Here is a 19,427-nt window from a genome sequence, read left to right as displayed (position 1 = left end):
CATTATTATTATTGCTAAGACCTATTTTAATAATTCATATATACAAAAACTCCCTTTTAAAAACACTTTTTTAATAAGCACACATCAAATCAACATTTTTAAAATGTATTAACCTTCATGGAACCTTTAATACATCATATATGATCCCAGTCTTCTTCCTAATAATTGAACTCTATGTGGGTAAATACAGCACAATTTTAGTATGTCAATGAACAAGCTGATTATTGCCATGTTAGTGACTAAATAATTGGATCTTAGGTTTTTTTTTTCTTTAGCTTTGATTTGTAATGAATCACCAACCTTCTCCCATTGCTGGTTGTAGTGAATGTTGCCTTTCTAACACAATGAAAGCAATGTTGCAGTTGATTTCCCCCTCCAGCTCTCAACTCGATGGACCTTAGAAGAGGAAAAGAAATCCCCCCTCCCTGAGCTGAGGTCCATCTGCATAATTGCTGGTGTAGCGTACTGTTCTTACAAGTTTTCCACAGTAAGGTATACAAATATAAACCTTTACAACGTAAAAATAGATGGTCCTTACCAATCACATTATTCTCAGCCATGCATTTGATAAAGAGGATCCAAGTATATTTACCTGAAACAACTTCCAGTTTATTCAAATAAAGTACATTTATCCAAGCATGTACATTCAACATAGAACATTTCCAGCAACAGTTACAGTCCATTTTCCATTCACAGTTTTTTAGTGCAAAGCACTAAAAGGCCAAACTTATATCTATTCATAAAAGAATATTTTCTTTATTTATGATCAACATTTTTAGATATATTTTATACAAAAAGTTTATATGGACACAAGGCATTCCCTTAGCAAGGGAGTCAACCAATATTTTATAAATGGCATTTCTTCTGATGTTCAGTATCTGGCAATTTGACACAAATCACTAAACATTTTCTAAATTTTAAAAAAAGTTGCACAAACCTGCCAAAAAATTCATAATGGAAGGTGTACTACTGTTTTGCTATAGAATTGATTATAAAATAGACAAGAATGAGCAGGCCTCTTATAAACTTTACAAAAAAAGTCAAGTGCTACCTACAGTGGTCATTCAACATTTTGTGGGCAAAACAAAAATTCCTTGCACTATTTTTCTTAGGCAATAATTAAGGTACTACAAAACAAATTGTTGAATATGAACATACTACAAAAAATAACTGCTATCTTCACAGGAATATTAGTGTAATGTCTTTAGAAGTAATCACTAAAACAAATTTAAAATGCGGCTATTAAAGTGCTTGTGTATAATTTTATTTATTTATTTATTTTTTAAAAAGAACAATTAAAATAGGGGAATGTGGGTAGCTTGTAAACTTCCATATGAAAAACTGTCAAATATGCTAATCATGCAAAATCACTATAGATTTTTGTAGCAAGTTCAGTACAGTTCAAATTTAATACTACCCAAAATTACTAAACCATGAATTGAAATTAAATGCTAGATTACAATTCATTCAAATTATACTAAGAAAACTGCTCATATACATTCATTTATATATAAAAAAATATTTTAAGTACATCACAAAGCATTTGCTTAGTAGTATATCACAATGAACATAAAATCTTTTCAGTAAAATCAGAATTAAGGGACCACACCTATGAAACACATGTTCTAGGTGAGAATTTCATTTAAACATGTTTACAAACTTTCCTTTTAAAATGTTCATTTCATTATTAGAACTCCAGAATTGCATTAAGTAAAACAACTGGTTTTCAGTTCTAAGTGTTATTTTTAATGCAGTTAATTGTTGTTGAAAATGTTGGACAAGATGTTACACTGTTTAACAGTCAATACATTTAATAAGAAAATAGCTTATTTATTCTCATAGAACTATTCAAGATTTAGTGGTTCTAATTCCAAATCTTACCACATCATTTGAGCTAAGGAGAAATACATATATACTATAACCTTTAATCAATTTTAAACGTTTTTTGTTTGTTAGTAGGCAGCATATAAGCTTACCACACAGAAGTCAGACTTTCTCTGATAAGCTGATTGCTTATTTGGGTAATAATAGGATGCATTCAATTGGTATCCATAACTCTTTGATCCAGTAGAAACTTCCATCTGGGAAGGGACGCTATTACTAAAAATTCTGATTTCTTTTTGCATCATTTCCCTCACTGGCTCTAGGTATGGGGAAAAGGAAGCTACAGGGTCAAGAGTTTAGATCATCACTGATTCAGAGACCCATCTCTTTATTATGTGGTTTTTAAAAACAAACAAACAAAACAAAAACTAACCAACCTGCCCAGAAAACTTTCAACCAACCTGAGAATAGCTTTCAAATACCCGGAAGCTTGTCTTACATAATCTTTTAACATTAATACCAGAATCCACAAGTAATTTAATTTTATGAAGCTACCTTCAGGTAATGGGGCCTTTGCATCTGTTTACTTAGATATACTCGCATTTGTCTTAGAAACGAAATAACTTTTGTCTGACATAGGAATTTAAAAACACTATTCTCTCCTTAACTGCTGGCTGCCCAAGATTTTTCAATTAAAGCAAGTTAATTTGGAAGTGTTCTACATTCTCATCACATAAAATAAAATAAGCTATCTGATCCCCTACCCAGTCCAAATTGATTCTGTAAAAAAAAAAAAAAAAAAGTTAAAATTCCAGATACAAATAACCAAGTACCAAAATATTCCTCAAATAAAACAAGATTTTTTGAGTGACTATCTTCACCTAGTAACAAAGAAATGGTGTTTTAAATACAAAAGTATTAACTCTAGAGTTTAAGAGTTATATACCATTATTTTAAAATATTCACAAGTATATTAACATTTTTTAAAAAATTCTATGCCAAAAATGTTTCCTAATAGATCAAACCAACCATACTTAGGCAACATCACACCCATAGATCATCTTCAGCTCATATATGCTTTCTGCACCTGGTCAGTATCAGTGAAGTGCAAAGTTAATTTTAAAAATCATTTGGAACTATGAAACCATAACTAAATATTATGCAAATACTGATATATAATATTAAATTTTGAAGAACCAAGTGTGTACAACCCAAACTGTTTTAGGTTCATTTCCTAAAAAAAATCTTAAATCAAACTCTTTGTTTTTAATAAATGCAATATTCTTTTACCTTCTGCAGCATTAGATCTATAAAAAAAATTGTGATTGCGCTCTAGGTACGAATGGAAAATTTAGGCAAACATTTAAGAAGGCACTAGTATTCCTCAACAGACAAGAGCTTTAGATCTTGTACTTCGGCCTTTGGTTTTGTTGTCTTCTTCAGGTGAATGTGACGCATTTGCCTTATGAGTCTTCTTGTGATGTTCTAGGAAAGTCTTTTTGGCAAATGCTTTTCCACATTTATTGCATCTGTGCAGAGAAAAGTTTTTTGTGACTTTCACTTCAATGCCAACATCAGTTCCTTCATATTTTTTATTCGGTGAGTTAGAGGTAATGTCCTGTTTTGAACCATTCTGTTTACCTTCATCCCTCTGAGGGCCTCTTTTCGCCACCTTATTTAGAACACAGTCAATAGGTTTTTTTATTGCTCGGATTTCTAAACTTGCAGTTATCTTACCAAGGTAACGTGAAGACTTTTTATGTACTACAGTTATGTGTCTTATCACATCACGCTTTCGGCGTGTTTCGTAAGTGCAGAGGGGACACCTATAGAATTTAACATATATATTATTTCCATCTGTGTGCAATTCAATGTGTTTTGTTAAGTTTTGTTTAGAAGTAAATTGGCGTTTACAGAGTTTACAGTAAAGCTTTTTAAAATCAAAGCCAACTGAAAGTCTTGGCTTCCTGGGCTTTTTGAGACCACCTGCAAGAGACTGATTATTTGACTTAGAGTTCTGAGAGCTCTGTTTAACTTTATTTCTTTTAGCTGAAGGTACAGTCTTCTTTCCAGTGGATGATATGCCTTTTCGTTCAGTGGATGGTGCTTTCTTTTTTTCACTGGACACTGCATTCTTTCTCTCAGTGGATGATGTGTTTTTTCTTTCATTTGAATTATTTATTCCCTTTACTTCATTCTGCAAAGAACTGAAGATGGAAGGCACAGATTCTGCAGATTCTGTTGGTTCAATTTTCACTTTCACTTCTGTATTAACAGTATTATTAGGCTTTCTCTCTCTTTTAGGATTCTTAGTAGAAAGAGTTATTTTGTGAACAATTTGCATATGCCTTTTAAGCATTACCTGGGAACTATATTTCCTCTTACACAAGAGGCATTTGCAAGCAGTTAAATTGTACTCAGCTTTTGAAGGCTTTTGTTTTTGTGTTTTAGAAGTCTTTGCAGAAGTTTTATCCAAGGACAAAGGCTGTCCAGGTTTTGTAGCTATATCAGGAGTTATAGAATCCCTTCTCAGTCCTCTATGAACTTCATCAAAATGCCTTCTTACATTGGCTTTTGTAGCAAATGATTTAATACACAAAGGACAGCTTTTACCCAATGTTACCAGAACATTCTTATTGCGACCCCTTCCACATGTCTGATTTGGCCGTTTTTTAATTTGAATAAATTTCTTCAGTTCTTCCATCTTTTTTTTATGCACTTTCCTAATATGACGGCGTACACTGCGTCTGGAATGAAATTCTTTTTTACACAGACAACAAATTAATTGATGAACAGAATCAGAATTATTATCACATTCTAATTCAGGTTTTGAGAATGGGGCAGGTTCTTCTGGAGTTGATATTATCTTGTTAACAACTGAAGGAGGAGTCTCTTCGGTTTTTGTTTCTGAAGCAGCTGACACTGCTTTAGGAGGTTCTGTTGTCTGTTCTGGTGTTTCTACAGAAGCTTGGTCAGGAACAGCGTTTGTCTCAGTGTTCTCCACTGAGCTATCTGCCTTTGAAACATACTGAAACACAGCATTCTGGTTTGTTTCTATAGGTTCCAAACGTATTATATAGTCTTGTTTGTTCACTCTTGGATACATAGCTTCTAGGAGATCAGTTATGGCTTGACTCTGTTTATCATTTATATCAGGAGAGTCTAAAATGTAAAACACAGACAATTTTACAACTATCACTAAAAACTGTTTTTTAAAAAATAATATAACAGTAAATACCCTTCACTGGTAACAATATTATGTAGAAGACTACCAGGACTATATACTTTAAGACAACATTACAAGAGGGGAAAACAGCTCCCTGAGCCCTCTTCTACTGACAGTCAAATCAACTAACATTCAGCCTCTTCTGTACTGGAACAGAGTTCACTAACCACCCTTCTTCTCACAGAAAAGGAAAGGGAAATGAATAGCTCAAAATCCCCTCACTAGTCTCACAGAATACTTATATATGGAATGCAGTCAAAGTTTTTTTTTAAAGATAAATATAATTAAAGTGAAGTACCTGTCAACTTATTTACTCATATTTTTAACATTACCTTTCCATACCCCTTTAGATTTTAAGCTCCTTTAAGTAATTGGTCTATTCTTACCAATACAGATACAAGAAATTCTATTTCTTTTAAGAGTAAGTATGCTGTGTTGAAAAAAAGCTACATTTTTACAATCACTATCCTTAAAAACTTTGTACCACTATAACTTTAAAATCTGAGAAAGAAAATTTAGAGGAGAAGAGAAACTTACTGTCATCCATTCGAAGACTTGGTGGACAATAGTATTTTTTATGAGTTATTAAATTTGGTAGTCCTCTGAAGAGACTGCGGCAGAATTTGCATTCAAAAATTGTATCCACGTCTTTTAGCAAAATATGCTTAAGTTGTTTAGTTCCTAAAACAAATCATTAAAAAAAATTACCAGCACAGCATATTCAGGATATTATTCACATGGACAAATGCTTTAACTGATGTCAGCCAAAGAATAAAAACAAATTGCCTTATCTATCCACCAAAAACAATAGGATTCAAATGGACTGTATGGTGATTTTTCCTCCATGTGAAACGGCCACTTTACCTGAAAAGAGTCAGGTCACTTTAACAATGTGCTTATAAAATATCTGATTTGCATGTTACAAGTTTACCAGGCATTATGTAAGTGCCAGATGCATGCTCCTATCTATGAATTTCAAGAATGTAGTTTTTCTTCTTCATGCCAGTTTAGGCTAGAAATATATTCTGACAGTTATATTCTATCTATCTATCTATCTATCTATCTATCTATCTATCTATCTATCTATCTATCTATCTATCTATCTATCCATCCATCCACCCACCCACCAACCCACCCACCCACCCACCCACCCACCCACCCACCCACCCACCCACCCACCCACCCACCCTTCCTTCCTTCCTTCCTTCCTTCCTTCCTTCCTTCCTTCCTTCCTTCCTTCCTTCCTTCCTTCCTTCCTTCCTTCCTTCCTTCCTTCCTTCCTTCCTTTACATGGTTGCCCCTCTCACAGCTGTGACTGTGGGTAGCGTATAAAGTTATATACTGTGATGCCACCATGAAATGTATGGAATACATCACTACTGTCTAACACTGAGAGGCCTGCCACTTGTTGTTTTACTAGTTTTACTATTTTATATGTTTTTAAAAACCTTATGTCATTTAAAGAGCCACAACTAATCTTTCATGGTAGTCTAGAATCATTTAAAGGAACACAGTTTTTTAAGAATTATTATTATTACTATTGACAATAAAAATAAAAGCTACAAGTCTTAAATAGTAATATGAAAGCATTAAAAGCAGTCTGATCTTAGAGTGTTGGTTATACTATAACTCCTGGATGAACAGTTAACTCTTCAATATAAGACATATTGTTTTCTGAAAGAAGACAACTTGGGAGATGGTTGAACTATTTTGGGGAGAGTTTTCTATAATTTGGGTGCTTCATGGTTTCATTTAGCCATCTGCATCAAATGCAGGTTCCCGACAAATTGAAGGATAAGCCCATAAAGTACATTGCAGCTATGCAACTAAGAGATTATTACAGAGCAGTCACTGAAAACAAGGTTATCTCAATCAAATTACAGTCATAGTAGGAACACCAGCCGGAACAGGGCATAGGCACTTAGGTCACCTGTGCCTCATATGACATAACAAAACACCCTAAGTTGCATGCCTTTGAGAGCTAACAAAATGCTTCAAGTTCAAAGCACCTTGATTGCAAAACAGCTGCCTTGAGTTCAAAATGCCCTGTTCCGAATATACAAGAGCAAATTTAAGCGTAAAACGAGCTGCTTCTATCATCTTGGAAATGTTTCAAGCTTGAAGCACCTCCAAAATGACTGAGCAGCCTACTCCAAATCAACAATTATATAGATAAGAGATTATGTAGATAAAAAACAAAGATTATAAATTGGAAAAATATTTTGAGTGATAGGCCAAAAGAGACAAGTACCCCAGGACAATTTTAAAATAAGACCCAGAACTCATTTTCAGAATACTATTACTTTTCTTTCTCTTACTTCAATAATCGAAGTGGTATCTAGGGAATAATTTTCAGCAAGAAACTGGCACTCTGGCCTGATGTGTCACAATCGTTCTTTCTTCAAAATGAATAGCTAGTTTAAACCATAATGTTTTAAAACCACATTTACTGTAAAATGTAGTTTGGCTTCAGATATGATTTTAACTCATAACATGAGCTTCTCCCTTTTGAAAATTACATTTTAAATTAAAATGTTTCAAAACTCTCCCTTTTTGCATGTTTTACTTGATCAGTATAGTATTATGATTTATCTATTTTGGAAACCATTAGCATTTACATCAAAGCAGTAATATTCATCAAGCATCCTCCTTGAAAAAGATCTTTACTTGCCACATCTTTGAAACAACCTATTTCTAATTTTTAATTGCACAAAGTATAATAGGCAGCATGTTTCACTCAGATGGACATATTGAAAATTCTGTTTGAACCCTTTAACACAATATCAGTTAGTACAAATTCAGAACAGCAACTCTTCTTAGGATGTTAATTTGGGATATTGAACTAGATCAAGGAATATATGAGTCCCTTTATGCTGATCGTTGAACATAATAAAGATTTGATGATGATGATGAGTCCCTTGCTCTAGTCTCTTTTCCATTTGTCAAACCTCAAAGACCTTTAGTAATACCTTCTAACTTCAACACAACTGAGAGAAGGACTATGCAGAGACTGGCAGGTATTCAACAGCATGGTGACCAATGACATAAAACTAGCAAGGCTGCAATCTGGAACTTTCACTCACTCTAAACTACCTATATAGTCAATCAAGATATTTGCATCACTAACAGCAAAGTTTCTAATTATTGCATGCTTTTGCACTGACTTGTATCATTAATTCTTGTAGGAAGAATTCTACTCTTCAATGGAGTAACACTTCCCCATTCAAGACTGGGGTGAAATCTGGGAGTCCTTTTGGGGTCAAATCCTGCTAAAGGAGCAGATAGTAGCTATGGCCTTTCAGATGGCCACTCATGCCCAATGCACTCTACATGGAGCTGCCCTTGAAGACCACCTAGAAACTACAACTGGTCCAGAATGTGGTGGTGTGGGCAGTAATGGGCCAAGGTATAGTCATTTGACACCACTGCTCTATAAGCTACACGGGCTGCCAGTTAGCTTCCAGGGGTAATTCAAGATGCTGGTTATCATCTATAAAGCTCTTCATGGCTGTAATATTGGGCAGAATGGGGTGTACTCCAGATCCCTTCAATCAGTGTCATCTATTGGGACTTAAGAAGTATGTCCCTTTTGCCCTCAGGAACAACATCTCCCTAGAGACCTGTAGGGGTCCTACCCTGATGTTCAGAAAATCACAGAACACCTGGGTGGGTGATGAGCTTCTGTAAGATTTTTTTTTTAATTGTTATGTATGACACTGCCAGACGTGTATGATCTTTGCTCTTATTTTGTTTCTTGCTTTCAAAGTTGTAAGCCAGTAGAGTCATGTGGAGTTGGGCAGCCTCTAAATTGTATAAAATAAAAATAAAACAAATCTATTGTGAAAATGAACAAAAGGCTACATATCCAAAATGCTCAAAGTGATTAGTCTTTATCAGCCAAGATAATGGATCATTGCTTAAGATAACTCAGGCTCTGAATTTCAGACCACCTGGTTATTTCTGTAACCCAACATATAGTGAACAAATGAATCATGTGAAACCATGTATTGATACAACTGAATATTAACTTGTGTAGAGCCACAGCTGGAATTCATGACTAGGGGCCAATATCAAATATTTTATAATCATAGGCATTGGGTTTTTCTAGGGGTTTTGGTAAGCTTGTAAGATTAAATTGGGAAGAGAATCTTAAAATACATTCAATAAGCCAAGTATGTTTGGTGTTGATGGTTACTGAAGAGATAATGCATACTTCTCTTCTGCTTTATTTATTTATATAGAAGTTCTGAAAATAAATCTTGATACTATTCAAAAAATAACTGATTATAACATTTTTTAACCACAGAAATATATTAGACTATTTAAAACGGTGATAGAAACTACATTTTCTATCACCGTTTTAACTACAGTTTGTTTCCGGGTCCAATTCAAGGTCTTGGTCATCACCTTTAAAGCCCTTCATGGCATGGGACCAGGTTATCTGAAGAACCGCCTCGCCCCGGTCATCTCAGCCCACCCCACTCGGTCCAGCAGAAGGGGCAGGTTGCAGACCCCACACGTCAAGGAATTTCGATTGGTGGGGTCTAGGCAGAGAGCTTTTTCTGCTGTAGCGCCCGCCCTATGGAACATCTTGCCACCTGAGGTGCGGTGTGCCCCCTCCCTCATGGCCTTCAGGAAAGAGATCAAATCCTGGCTCTGCTCTGCTCTGGCTCCCCCCCCCCAGCATCTTACAGGTTTTTTAGGGCCAAATTATAGGAGATTTTTAGGCCATTTTTATATACGTTTTAACTATTTATAGATTATGTCTATGTCTAGAGAGTCCTGTGTTTTTTCTTTTTTATTATTGTGAGCCGCCCAGAGTCACCCATTGGGGGAGATGGGCGGCATACAAATTTGAAAATAAATAAAATAAAAAATAAAATAAATTTAAAACTAAATCTAGCAACACTACAAACATGCAGTGGAAAACTTGCTTTTGAAAATCCTCACATTTCAAAATGATAAAAGAAGAAATATTGCCTTTTTAAATGAGCAGTTTCAGATAATTTTTTAGGTAGTGTTATCTTAACTAAAAGACTACTTCAAGATTTCTCGGAACTATTACATTTTGAAAATGGTACCACCATATGGATTTTTCCGACGTTATGCATTATGCATGTTTTCCTTTATTTCCTTGGTTATGTCTCTTAATTGTATTATTTTTCTAATATATATGCTTATAATAAAAAGTATAAGATAAAAAAAATCTGCATCCTCTGTCATAAGATTTTGTAGCTATTTTTCCTTACTCCTATATAATGTATCCAAACTTTCTGACAACCTAACCATGACTTATAAAACCCCCTTTAAGCAAGACAGAATTCAAAGTAAAGTTATATTATATTAAGGAAAATAGACATCTTTCTGATGGCTGGAGAAATTAGAAACTGACCTATTTCACACAACAATAATAAACCTATAAAGCATTCTATAAAAACAGCAACAGCCACTAGCTAAAGTGACCTTCTAAATGGAATAGTCCAATTAACATGACACTACAATTTGCTGTATCTATATGTAATGTGAAAAGTTTATACATCACTTTTCAGATACGTAAATAGTAATTTCTTTACAAAATGTGAAACAATACAATCTCAATAAAGATTTGTACAGTCAAAGAATATCATGGTATACCAACTCTTATATGATAAATCTTTATGTCAAGTTAATCATCTTAAATGAAGTATATTATGTGCTGAGAAGTTCAAGTAGCAGCTGGGAGATTACTACAAGCAGTAGAACAGTAGAAAACAATGATATTAATTAGAGTTACAACAGTAATTTTTCTGTGTTAAAAAGTAACATTTTTTTAATCAATTTAAGGAAAAATACATAACTTGCAACCTCCAAAGTCTTTCCTATGGCCCCTCAGCCTCTCTAAAAGTTAATGCTTGTTGCTATAGAAATAAAACTAAATTAAATGGGAAGCAATTGACTTAATGAATATTAAAAGTTACATTAAATTAAATTAAAAACTTTTTGTCTTGACACTGTCCATTTTTTGATTTAAGGCTCTAGATAAGCCACTCAAAAGTCAAGTATCTCCCCAGCCCCAAAAAGGTTTCCCATGATAAACTGAATTTGTTGTGAAAATATCCCAAAAAGATTAAAAGTAAAGAAACACAGGAAACATACCTGACCGAAAACATTCAATGATTTGCTGGATTCCAGATTTTGATGTGTGAAAAGGTTGCTGTAATAAAGGTGGATCTCCAGGTTCCAACACACGTACTATAAAATATTGAAAATATCCAATGCAGATTACCTGGAAATGCTAATTATACTGAGCCACTACATGAAGTTATATTAAAATGGTGCAATATACTCCAGTCTGAAAACCACCAGTAATAACTAATTTCTGATCTCCATCTCCAGAAGTTTTTATTTGGGCTTCATGTTTTAATTATTACAGTTTTTAATCTATATTTTATTTTTATATGTTTGGTTGCCTTAAGCCTTTGTTTTTGAGGAAAGGCAATGTGTACATTTAGTAAATTAAAAAATAACATATTTCCAACAGAAATTCCAAAAAAGCACACATGTATACAAATGGGCACATATTGCACTTCTAGGTCACACAATTCATCAAAGGAAACATGTATTTAGCTCTTTGTCATTTGTAGTATTGAAATTAATGCAACAGCAACAATAATAATTTAAATTATTTTGCAAGAAAACCATTTATATCAACTGTGGACTATGCTAGAGAGTTTTTGCCAGTTTAAAGAAATCCACACTGATCAATCATATGTTTTAGTAAAACAATCAATTCATCTACAATAATCGGCATATTCATTTACTGTAAATAAATTCATTCCTTTACTTTTAAATTACACCTGTATTGTGTAAAATATTTCTCCAATATGAAAGAACAGAATGCCTCTTAATCTACACTCTGTGTAGATTTAAACAAAACAGGTTTATAGCTGGTGCATCCATCCTTGTGCTCCTTGATCTCTCAGTGGGCTTTTGATACTGTTGACGACAGTATCCTTTTGAGCCAGCTCTGTGGGGTTGGGGACTGGGGGCACCATTTTATGGTGGTTCTCTTCCTTTCTTCAGGGCTGGTTCCAGTCGGTGTTGGGGAGGGAGAGATCACTCCCTTGCCTGACCTGTGTGAGGTGCTGCAGGGTTCTACTCTCTCTCCCCTACTTTTCAACAACCCCATGAAACCTTGGGTGAGGTCATCTGCCATTTGGAGTTCAGTATCATCACTGTCTTTCATCCCTGGGACAGCCAAGTAAGGCTGCTAAGTTTCTATCCCAGGGCCTGGAGGCTGTATGGATTTGGATGGGGAGGAACAGTCTCTGATTCAGTCCTATCAAAACTGCATGGCTGCGGGTATTTCAACCACCCAGATCTGGAGATATTCTACCTTTGACCTTGGATGGGGTTGTACTTCCCCCTTCAAGGTTGGTACACAATCTGGGGGTCTTTCTGGACTTGCAGCTCCTGCTTGAAGAGCAGGTGTCAGTGGTGGCTAGGAAGGCTTTTGCACAACTCCATCTGGTATGCCAGTTGCACCTTTTCCTAGATTGGGGGGTCCTTCAGACAATCACTCATGCCCTAGTCACCTTGCGGCTTGACTACTGCAATACTCGCTACATGGGGCTGTCCATGAAGACCACCTGGAAGCTTCAGTTGGCTGGTCCAGAATGCGATGGCGTGAACAATAACAGGCATGCCTTGGTATGCCCATGTAATACCCCTGCTTTGTGAGCTGCACTGGTTGCCAATTTGCTTTCAGGTACAATTCAAGGTGCTGGTTGTTACTTATAAAGTGCTACATGGCATAGGGCCTGGTTACTTGAGGGTTACCTTTCTCCCATAACATCTGCCAGCTGATTTTATCCTGCAGGGTTGGTGCGCTTTGGTTCGATTAAACAATGCTATCTCTCAGGACCCTGGAAGCCTGCCTTCTCTGTAGCAGTACCTGAAATGAGGTTCCTGAGATCTGGATGCCCCCCACTCTGTTATTGTTTAGAAGAGCTGTGAAGACCTGGCTCTTCACCAAGGCCTTCAGCAAGGGATGGTGAGGCCCCTCACTTCATTGCACTTGCCATCTTTTTTTCTTTATTTTTTATGTTTTATTGTAATTTCTTTGTTTAATTCTTGTAAACCACCCAGAGTTTTGAGAGTTGGGCAGCATAGTTTAATATATTATTATTATTATTATTAGTAGTAGTAGTAGTAGTAGTAGTAATACATTTTTTATTACAATCCAATCTTTGTACTATCAACTCATAAATAAATCCCATTGAATTCAACAGGGCTTACTTTCAAGTGCATGGATATACAACTGCAACATTCATCTTGAAGTAACAAATAAGAGTTTAAAGCCATATTTAATTTAACGGAACACTTCTGAGTAGACAAACGTATGCTTATAAAACACACATAAAATAATTATTTTGCAGAATATCAACCTTGATGTTGGCAATACATGAAATCTGATATTAACATATAATTCCTAGAATGTTGTTTTAGGATATATAATGAAATTTACATGAATCCAAGTATTTATCAGTACTTGCAACAATACACAGGGTGTATCAATAGCCAGGGCCCATAGACAATTTATTATAGAAATTACATTAAATGTTCAAATTTGTTGCCATTTTGTTCTAAACTCTTCCTTACTCGTTTGACACGTTACCTTTGAACGTTCCTACATAACATTTTCTCTGAAAAGAAAATTAATAAAATGCATTGTGATTGGCCTATAGGGCCTGACTTTTGGTACATCATGTATATGTCTACTCAGTAGTAGGCTACGAAATGCTTAAAATTTTATTCTCAAAGTACTTCAGAATATGTGAGGACGTGGATATAACATTTCCCTGCATTCCTTTAAAGCTGCTGCATCTTTCCTATGATCATGTGACAGCTGCAGAAAAAAGGTAGGTTAACATGGGAAAAGATGTGCAGAAAGGTCCTACATCTGTGCCCTCAAATGCTTCAAAGCACCTTTTTAAAAATGAATATAAAGCCTTGCTCGGCCTGTTCAGCAATAAAACTGACCAAATCAGGAACCTTTCCCTCAGGTATATAGATACTTACTTGGGAGAAAGTTCACTGAAAACAATGACATAATTTCTTCAGTAAGCACGAACAGGTATGCAATAGCTGTCTTTATAAAAATCATTCCACGGTTTCTCCAACCGAATGGAGCATAGTCCCTAACATTAAATAAACATTAAATGTGTGTTTGTGTGTATATACACACACACACATACATACATATGTATACATACATACCATTTCTTTAGCTTCAACAAAAATTTGAAAAATTGTTTCTAAAATATATGCATATTATATACTAAATACTTGGTTGTATTAAATACTAAATACTCAAGTTGAATTATATAAGCATACAGTTATTTTAGACTGAAAATCATCTTTATGCTTTACTACACTGAACTACATAAAATATTGTTACATACTTATACATCAAACTATTTATTTACAAAAATTGTTCCACACTTATTGGAATGCAATTTTCAAAACATAAACTACACATTTTGCTTACTATCAAGCCCAGACACATAAGCATATAGCAGCCTTTTAGTGGGAAAAAGTTTTATATTACATTAATATGTTTTCACCCTATCTCACAGGAAATAAAACTTAATATGTGAAGAATATCTGCAAAATTTCAAAAGTAAAAGCTTTAGCATTAATGCAATACTATTACCTGGTTCACAACATCCATGGTGATGGTCAGTCTGACAGCACTTGTCCCTAAGAGGCATTTTCTACATCAACAACTTGCTTTCCTTCTGCATTCAGTAGTGTGTTTCTGCTAAAATAAGTGAATATTGAAATAGTTTTACATGATATATTTATCAAACCACTGATCTGAAAAATCAGTAGTGAACATGGAACATAATTCCAGACATGCAAAAATAATTCCAAGCTGTGTGCATGCAGATACAGGCACATATCTTATTACTTCAAGAAGATACCCTTAAAGAGTTATATCTTACACAGCTATTACAATTAGAAGTTGATATTAGTACCTATCATTGCATCAATTTGCTTCTGAGCCAAATTTTGCAACACAGAATGCCACTCCTGATTCAAATCAAATCATTCTAGTTTATGCCCTGTCTATAATCCCCTCCCTTTCATCTCAGAACTACCTGTTAGTTCCAAACCTACTTAACTCACTGATGGAATTAGCTTACTGATAGAGCCACTTACAATTTTCAAAGGCAATGGAGAGCCACAGAAAAAGGAAAATTATCTTTCCTTTCCTAGCATTGAGAAAATATACAATGCTAAAACAGCCTTTACATTTCCTAAAGGCCTTGGTCAGACTGTTGGTATAGCTGCTCACAGCTACCATTATTGCCATCCAAGAAATATAGAGATCAAACAAATCAGTAGAAGATAGGATTTTAAATCATGAGGAAGAAAAATTCAAGATCATGTATTCATTATAAACATGATACCACATATCTGTATTCCAAAGATTAAGTCTCTCCATAAGTTATAACAAGAATAGGCAACCTGCAGTCCAGATCATGTGTGGCCCTTGGCCTAGTTTCATGTCCCTCAAACTAATTTTAAAAGCTTTTTGCAATTGATCAATTCAGGGTTTTGATATTGTCCAACAAGCTGCTATCTCAAGTGAGATACTGAAAAGGCATAACAGGAAGAGAAAGAATGGGTGGTATCATCTGTTCTGGCTGTGCCTTGCTTCAGTCTCATCCATCACTTTCATATAATGTACTTCTAAATAGATTATCCTTACAAAAAGTTTCCCACCTTGATTTGCAGTGCAAGCATGTGTGTTTTCAGTGAGAAATGAAATTGATTAAAACACACACACAAACTTTATCTGAATGCAAAGTCACAGAACAGCAGATGATAATATCAAAACAATATTTATTGGAATGAGTGCATAAAGCTGTTTCCTGTGTGAGCACGTATCAATACTCCTCCATCACCCCTGTGATTTTCAATTCAACTTTGACAGAAGCAAAAGTTCAGATATGAATTACACCTAAACAACTGTATGTAGATAAGATTTATTTACTTGCAGTTTTTTTAACTCAATACTTTTATAAACCTAGATTCTATACATTATCCAATAGTATCTTCCAAATGACATTAATTGTAGCAATGCTATGTCATTCATTTCCTTTGTATCACCACACATTTAAATTTACATATACCTTGTACTAGAAAGCTAGGCTACATTAAATCCAGAGCCACTGCTGTGCAAGGACTGCAGTGTTGGATTGGGATTAGGGATATCTATGGCTAAATTTGACCAACAAATTTGCTGGGTGACTTTGGATCTGTCACTAACATTCATTTCAGCCTAACTCACAGATTGTTGTGAGACCTAAGATTTACTGTATACAAACACAGTAAAATAACAATTTATAATTTCACTCACAAATTCTCCTTCATTACAGTAAACCACAAGAATTCCTTCAGAAATAATGAAGTCAGTTCATACTTTAGCACTGCTGCATCCTGAGGTTGTGCACTTTTCAATATGTAAGCATTTTCAGATATTATATGCTCATTCTAAACTTCTCATACACATCATCAAAATTTGATAAAAACAGATATTTTTAAAGTCTATTTTTTAAATTAAGCAGTAAGACTTGAGTCACTTTAATTATAGCAAATGTATTAATAGTAATGGCGTGGTTCACTCATTGTTCATAACAAGGTCTGTTTGGTATGGTATTGAGCAAATCAAGCCCCAGTGGACTATTCAGTAAACCATGGCTGAACAAATCATAGCTTATTGTGTGGGAATACAACTGACATCTGAATGTAATTGATAATACATTAAAGCTTATGAGCCATGTCTATCTACAAAAGACATTAGCTTCATCCACACAAAATATTATTTCATGTTTTAAATGCATTATTTAACATGAATTTGAACTAAAAGTGTCTGTATTAAAGGCAAGATCAAGTGCACAATCCTCCTCTTACATAACTGGGACAAGGAATAAATTAGAGTTTAGTTTAACAGATTCCTGGTTTGTCATGATCTACAATTGATGCCTTTGAATTGTGGTGCTGGAGAAGACTCTTAAGAGTACCCTGGACTGCTAGGAGGTCAAACCAGTCAATCTTAAAGGAAATCAACCCTGATTGCTCATTGGAAGGATTGATAATGAAGCTCAAGCTCAGATACTTTGGTCACCTAATGCGAAGAGAGGACTCTTTGGAAAAGACCCTGATGCTGGGAAAGATTGAAGGCAAAAGGAGAAGAGGACGGCAGAGGATGAGATGGTTAGATAGCATCACTGAAGCAATGAGCATGAAACTGAGCAAACTCAGGGAGGCAGTGAAGGACAGGAAGGCCTGGCGCAATATGGTTCATGGGGTCACGAAGAGTCGGACATGACTTAACGACTGAACAACAACACAGTTTACAGACTGATGCTTTAAAACAACTTTGTTTTATTAAATAAACCATAAAACTAAAGGGATTGAAACTTGCTTGCTTAACCACTGACAAAGGAATCCTCTATCATCTCAATTTACATGTATAAGTGCAATTATGACACACATTTTTCAAGCCTTATCATTCACAATACAGTGTATTCTCTGTACTAATATCACAAGAAAAATACTTTAGTTAATAGTCTGCTATCTATCTTCATTTTCTCTATACCAAAACACCACCTAGCAGCTCCGTCTGCAGAATGACAGGTCCCTATCCTCTTTACAGACAGCAGAGTATACTTGACCATGTGCAGAATATCTTTAGCGCTTGAAAAGACTCTAATGCTGGGAAGGGCAGAAGGAAAGAGAAGCGGACACCCAGCAGCAAAGCAGATAGACTCCGTTACAGTGGCGAGGAGTACAGTACACCGTTGGGAGACCTGAAAGAACAGGTTAGGGATAGATCGTCTTGGAGCAAATCTATCGATGTGATCGCTAGGAGTCGAAAACGACTTGATGGCACATAATCCTCACACTTCCACCTCACTTCACCCTAGGGACTGACACGGAAATCCAGAACCCGAACCAATTCTGCCACGACTGAGCGTCCACCTAAGGAAAGGTTTAAGAAAAGATACGGGGAAACGCGCACCAACCCAACCCCTCCGAGCCCCTTCTCAGCGCTGTCCCTCGAAGAAAGCAGCACCGGATCCACCTCCAAGCCCACCCCATCATCACGGCTCAACGCCCCAACACCTTCCCCTCCTGCGACACAGACACCGCATTCAACACGGAAAGCGCTTCCTCCAGACCCGGCGCCCTCTCCCGCCCTCTCTCCCCAGAGGCCAGGGCACCCCCCTGCTCGTCCCGTCGGGCCACCTGTCACCTAACCAGCCCACCGCCCTACGAAGCAGCAGCCCGGCTCGCTCGCTCTTTCTCTCCCCCCACAAACGCACAAGTCGCGCACAAAGTATCAGCCCTCAGCCTTGCGGGAGACGAGACGGCGTGGCTGTCGAGAGGTCTGGCTGAAGAAGTTCCAGCGGCAACCACACCTACCGAGGCTCCGGGAAGACGGGCAGCCGCCAGGGCAGCCGGCGGAGAAGGCGGCGGTTGGCCCACCGGGAGCCCCCCGCCCGGCGGCGGCGGCGGCTCTCGGACGGGATGGCAGTGCGCGCGGGAGGAAAGCGAGAGGACGGCGCCGGCCGCCCGAGGCTCTCCGGGCGGCGGCAGGTGACAGCGGGCGCCGAGCGAGTTCTCTCACGGGCAGCCGCGCCGACCCTGCCTCCGCCGAGGAGGAGGGGGAAAGGGAAGCGCTCCCGCGGCGTCCCGACTGAAAGTTGCTGTCGCCCGTCCCGCCCAAGCGGCCGCGCGACGCGACCCCGGAGCCGGATGGGCGCAAGGGCAGGAAGTGACTGCGGCCGCGGCAGGCCTGGGGCAGCGCAGCACGCATGCGCCGCACCCGGCTTCTCTCGCTCGCGCTCTCACACAAACACACACCCCCCCGCCCGGGTCTGGGGCCTCCTCCCGGCTCGCATTCTCCTCACCCCCCGCAGAGCCAACCCCCGCAGGTGCCGCTGGGCAGACTTTATTCCTGCGCGAGGAGCCGAAAATTGAGGGGCCAAAAAAAAAAAAAGAAAAAGAAACAAGGGGGGGAGTGCGCGCGCACTCCACTTGCCTCTTCCACGTGCGCTTCAGCCAATCCGAGCGGAGCACGGCGCGGCGGCGGGGGTGCGGCGGAGGCGCCGGTCCCTGGGTCGGATTCGTTCGCGGGAGTGGGAAAGTTGCCGCGTGAGGCGAGCAGGGGGCAGAGCGCGCGGCGCAGCCCGGAGGAGCGGTCTGGTGGCTCTCGCGGGGCTAGGCATCCACACGAGCCATCCACAAGCCTACCTTGTGCGAACTCAGCTCTGGCGTTGCTTGAATAAACAGTCCATAATAGAGTTAACCGCGCCGTGAGAAC

At 37.5% G+C, this 19,427-nt stretch overlaps 1 protein-coding gene across 2 annotated transcripts; it reads right to left on the bottom strand.

Annotated features, from left to right (window-relative positions):
• Positions 1–587: 587 nt before the first annotated feature.
• ZNF800 (zinc finger protein 800) lies at positions 588–18,873 on the bottom strand. 2 transcript variants are annotated; one of them, XM_088141668.1, is made up of 5 exons: positions 18,527–18,873; positions 14,745–14,849; positions 11,186–11,281; positions 5,588–5,731; positions 588–4,986 (listed from the first exon to the last, which is right to left on the bottom strand). In XM_088141668.1, the coding sequence occupies exons 2-5, from the start codon at positions 14,800–14,802 to the stop codon at positions 3,209–3,211; spliced, it is 2,076 nt and encodes a 691-aa protein (XP_087997794.1). In that variant the 5' UTR covers positions 14,803–14,849; positions 18,527–18,873; the 3' UTR covers positions 588–3,208. The 2 variants fall into 2 exon arrangements, with proteins under 2 accessions (XP_087997794.1, XP_087997793.1); XM_088141667.1 differs by having other exon boundaries at positions 14,745–14,852; positions 18,527–18,872.
• Between the last annotated feature and the right edge of the window lie 554 nt (positions 18,874–19,427).

The sequence above is a fragment of the Python bivittatus genome, unplaced genomic scaffold (genome assembly GCF_059951505.1).
Source record: "Python bivittatus isolate LINGU-HERP-01145 unplaced genomic scaffold, Pbiv_v1 ctg000330_np1212, whole genome shotgun sequence".
NCBI lineage: Eukaryota > Metazoa > Chordata > Lepidosauria > Squamata > Pythonidae > Python > Python bivittatus.
Note: the sequence above shows the minus strand (reverse complement) of the source record. Positions and strands in the feature narration are given on the sequence as shown.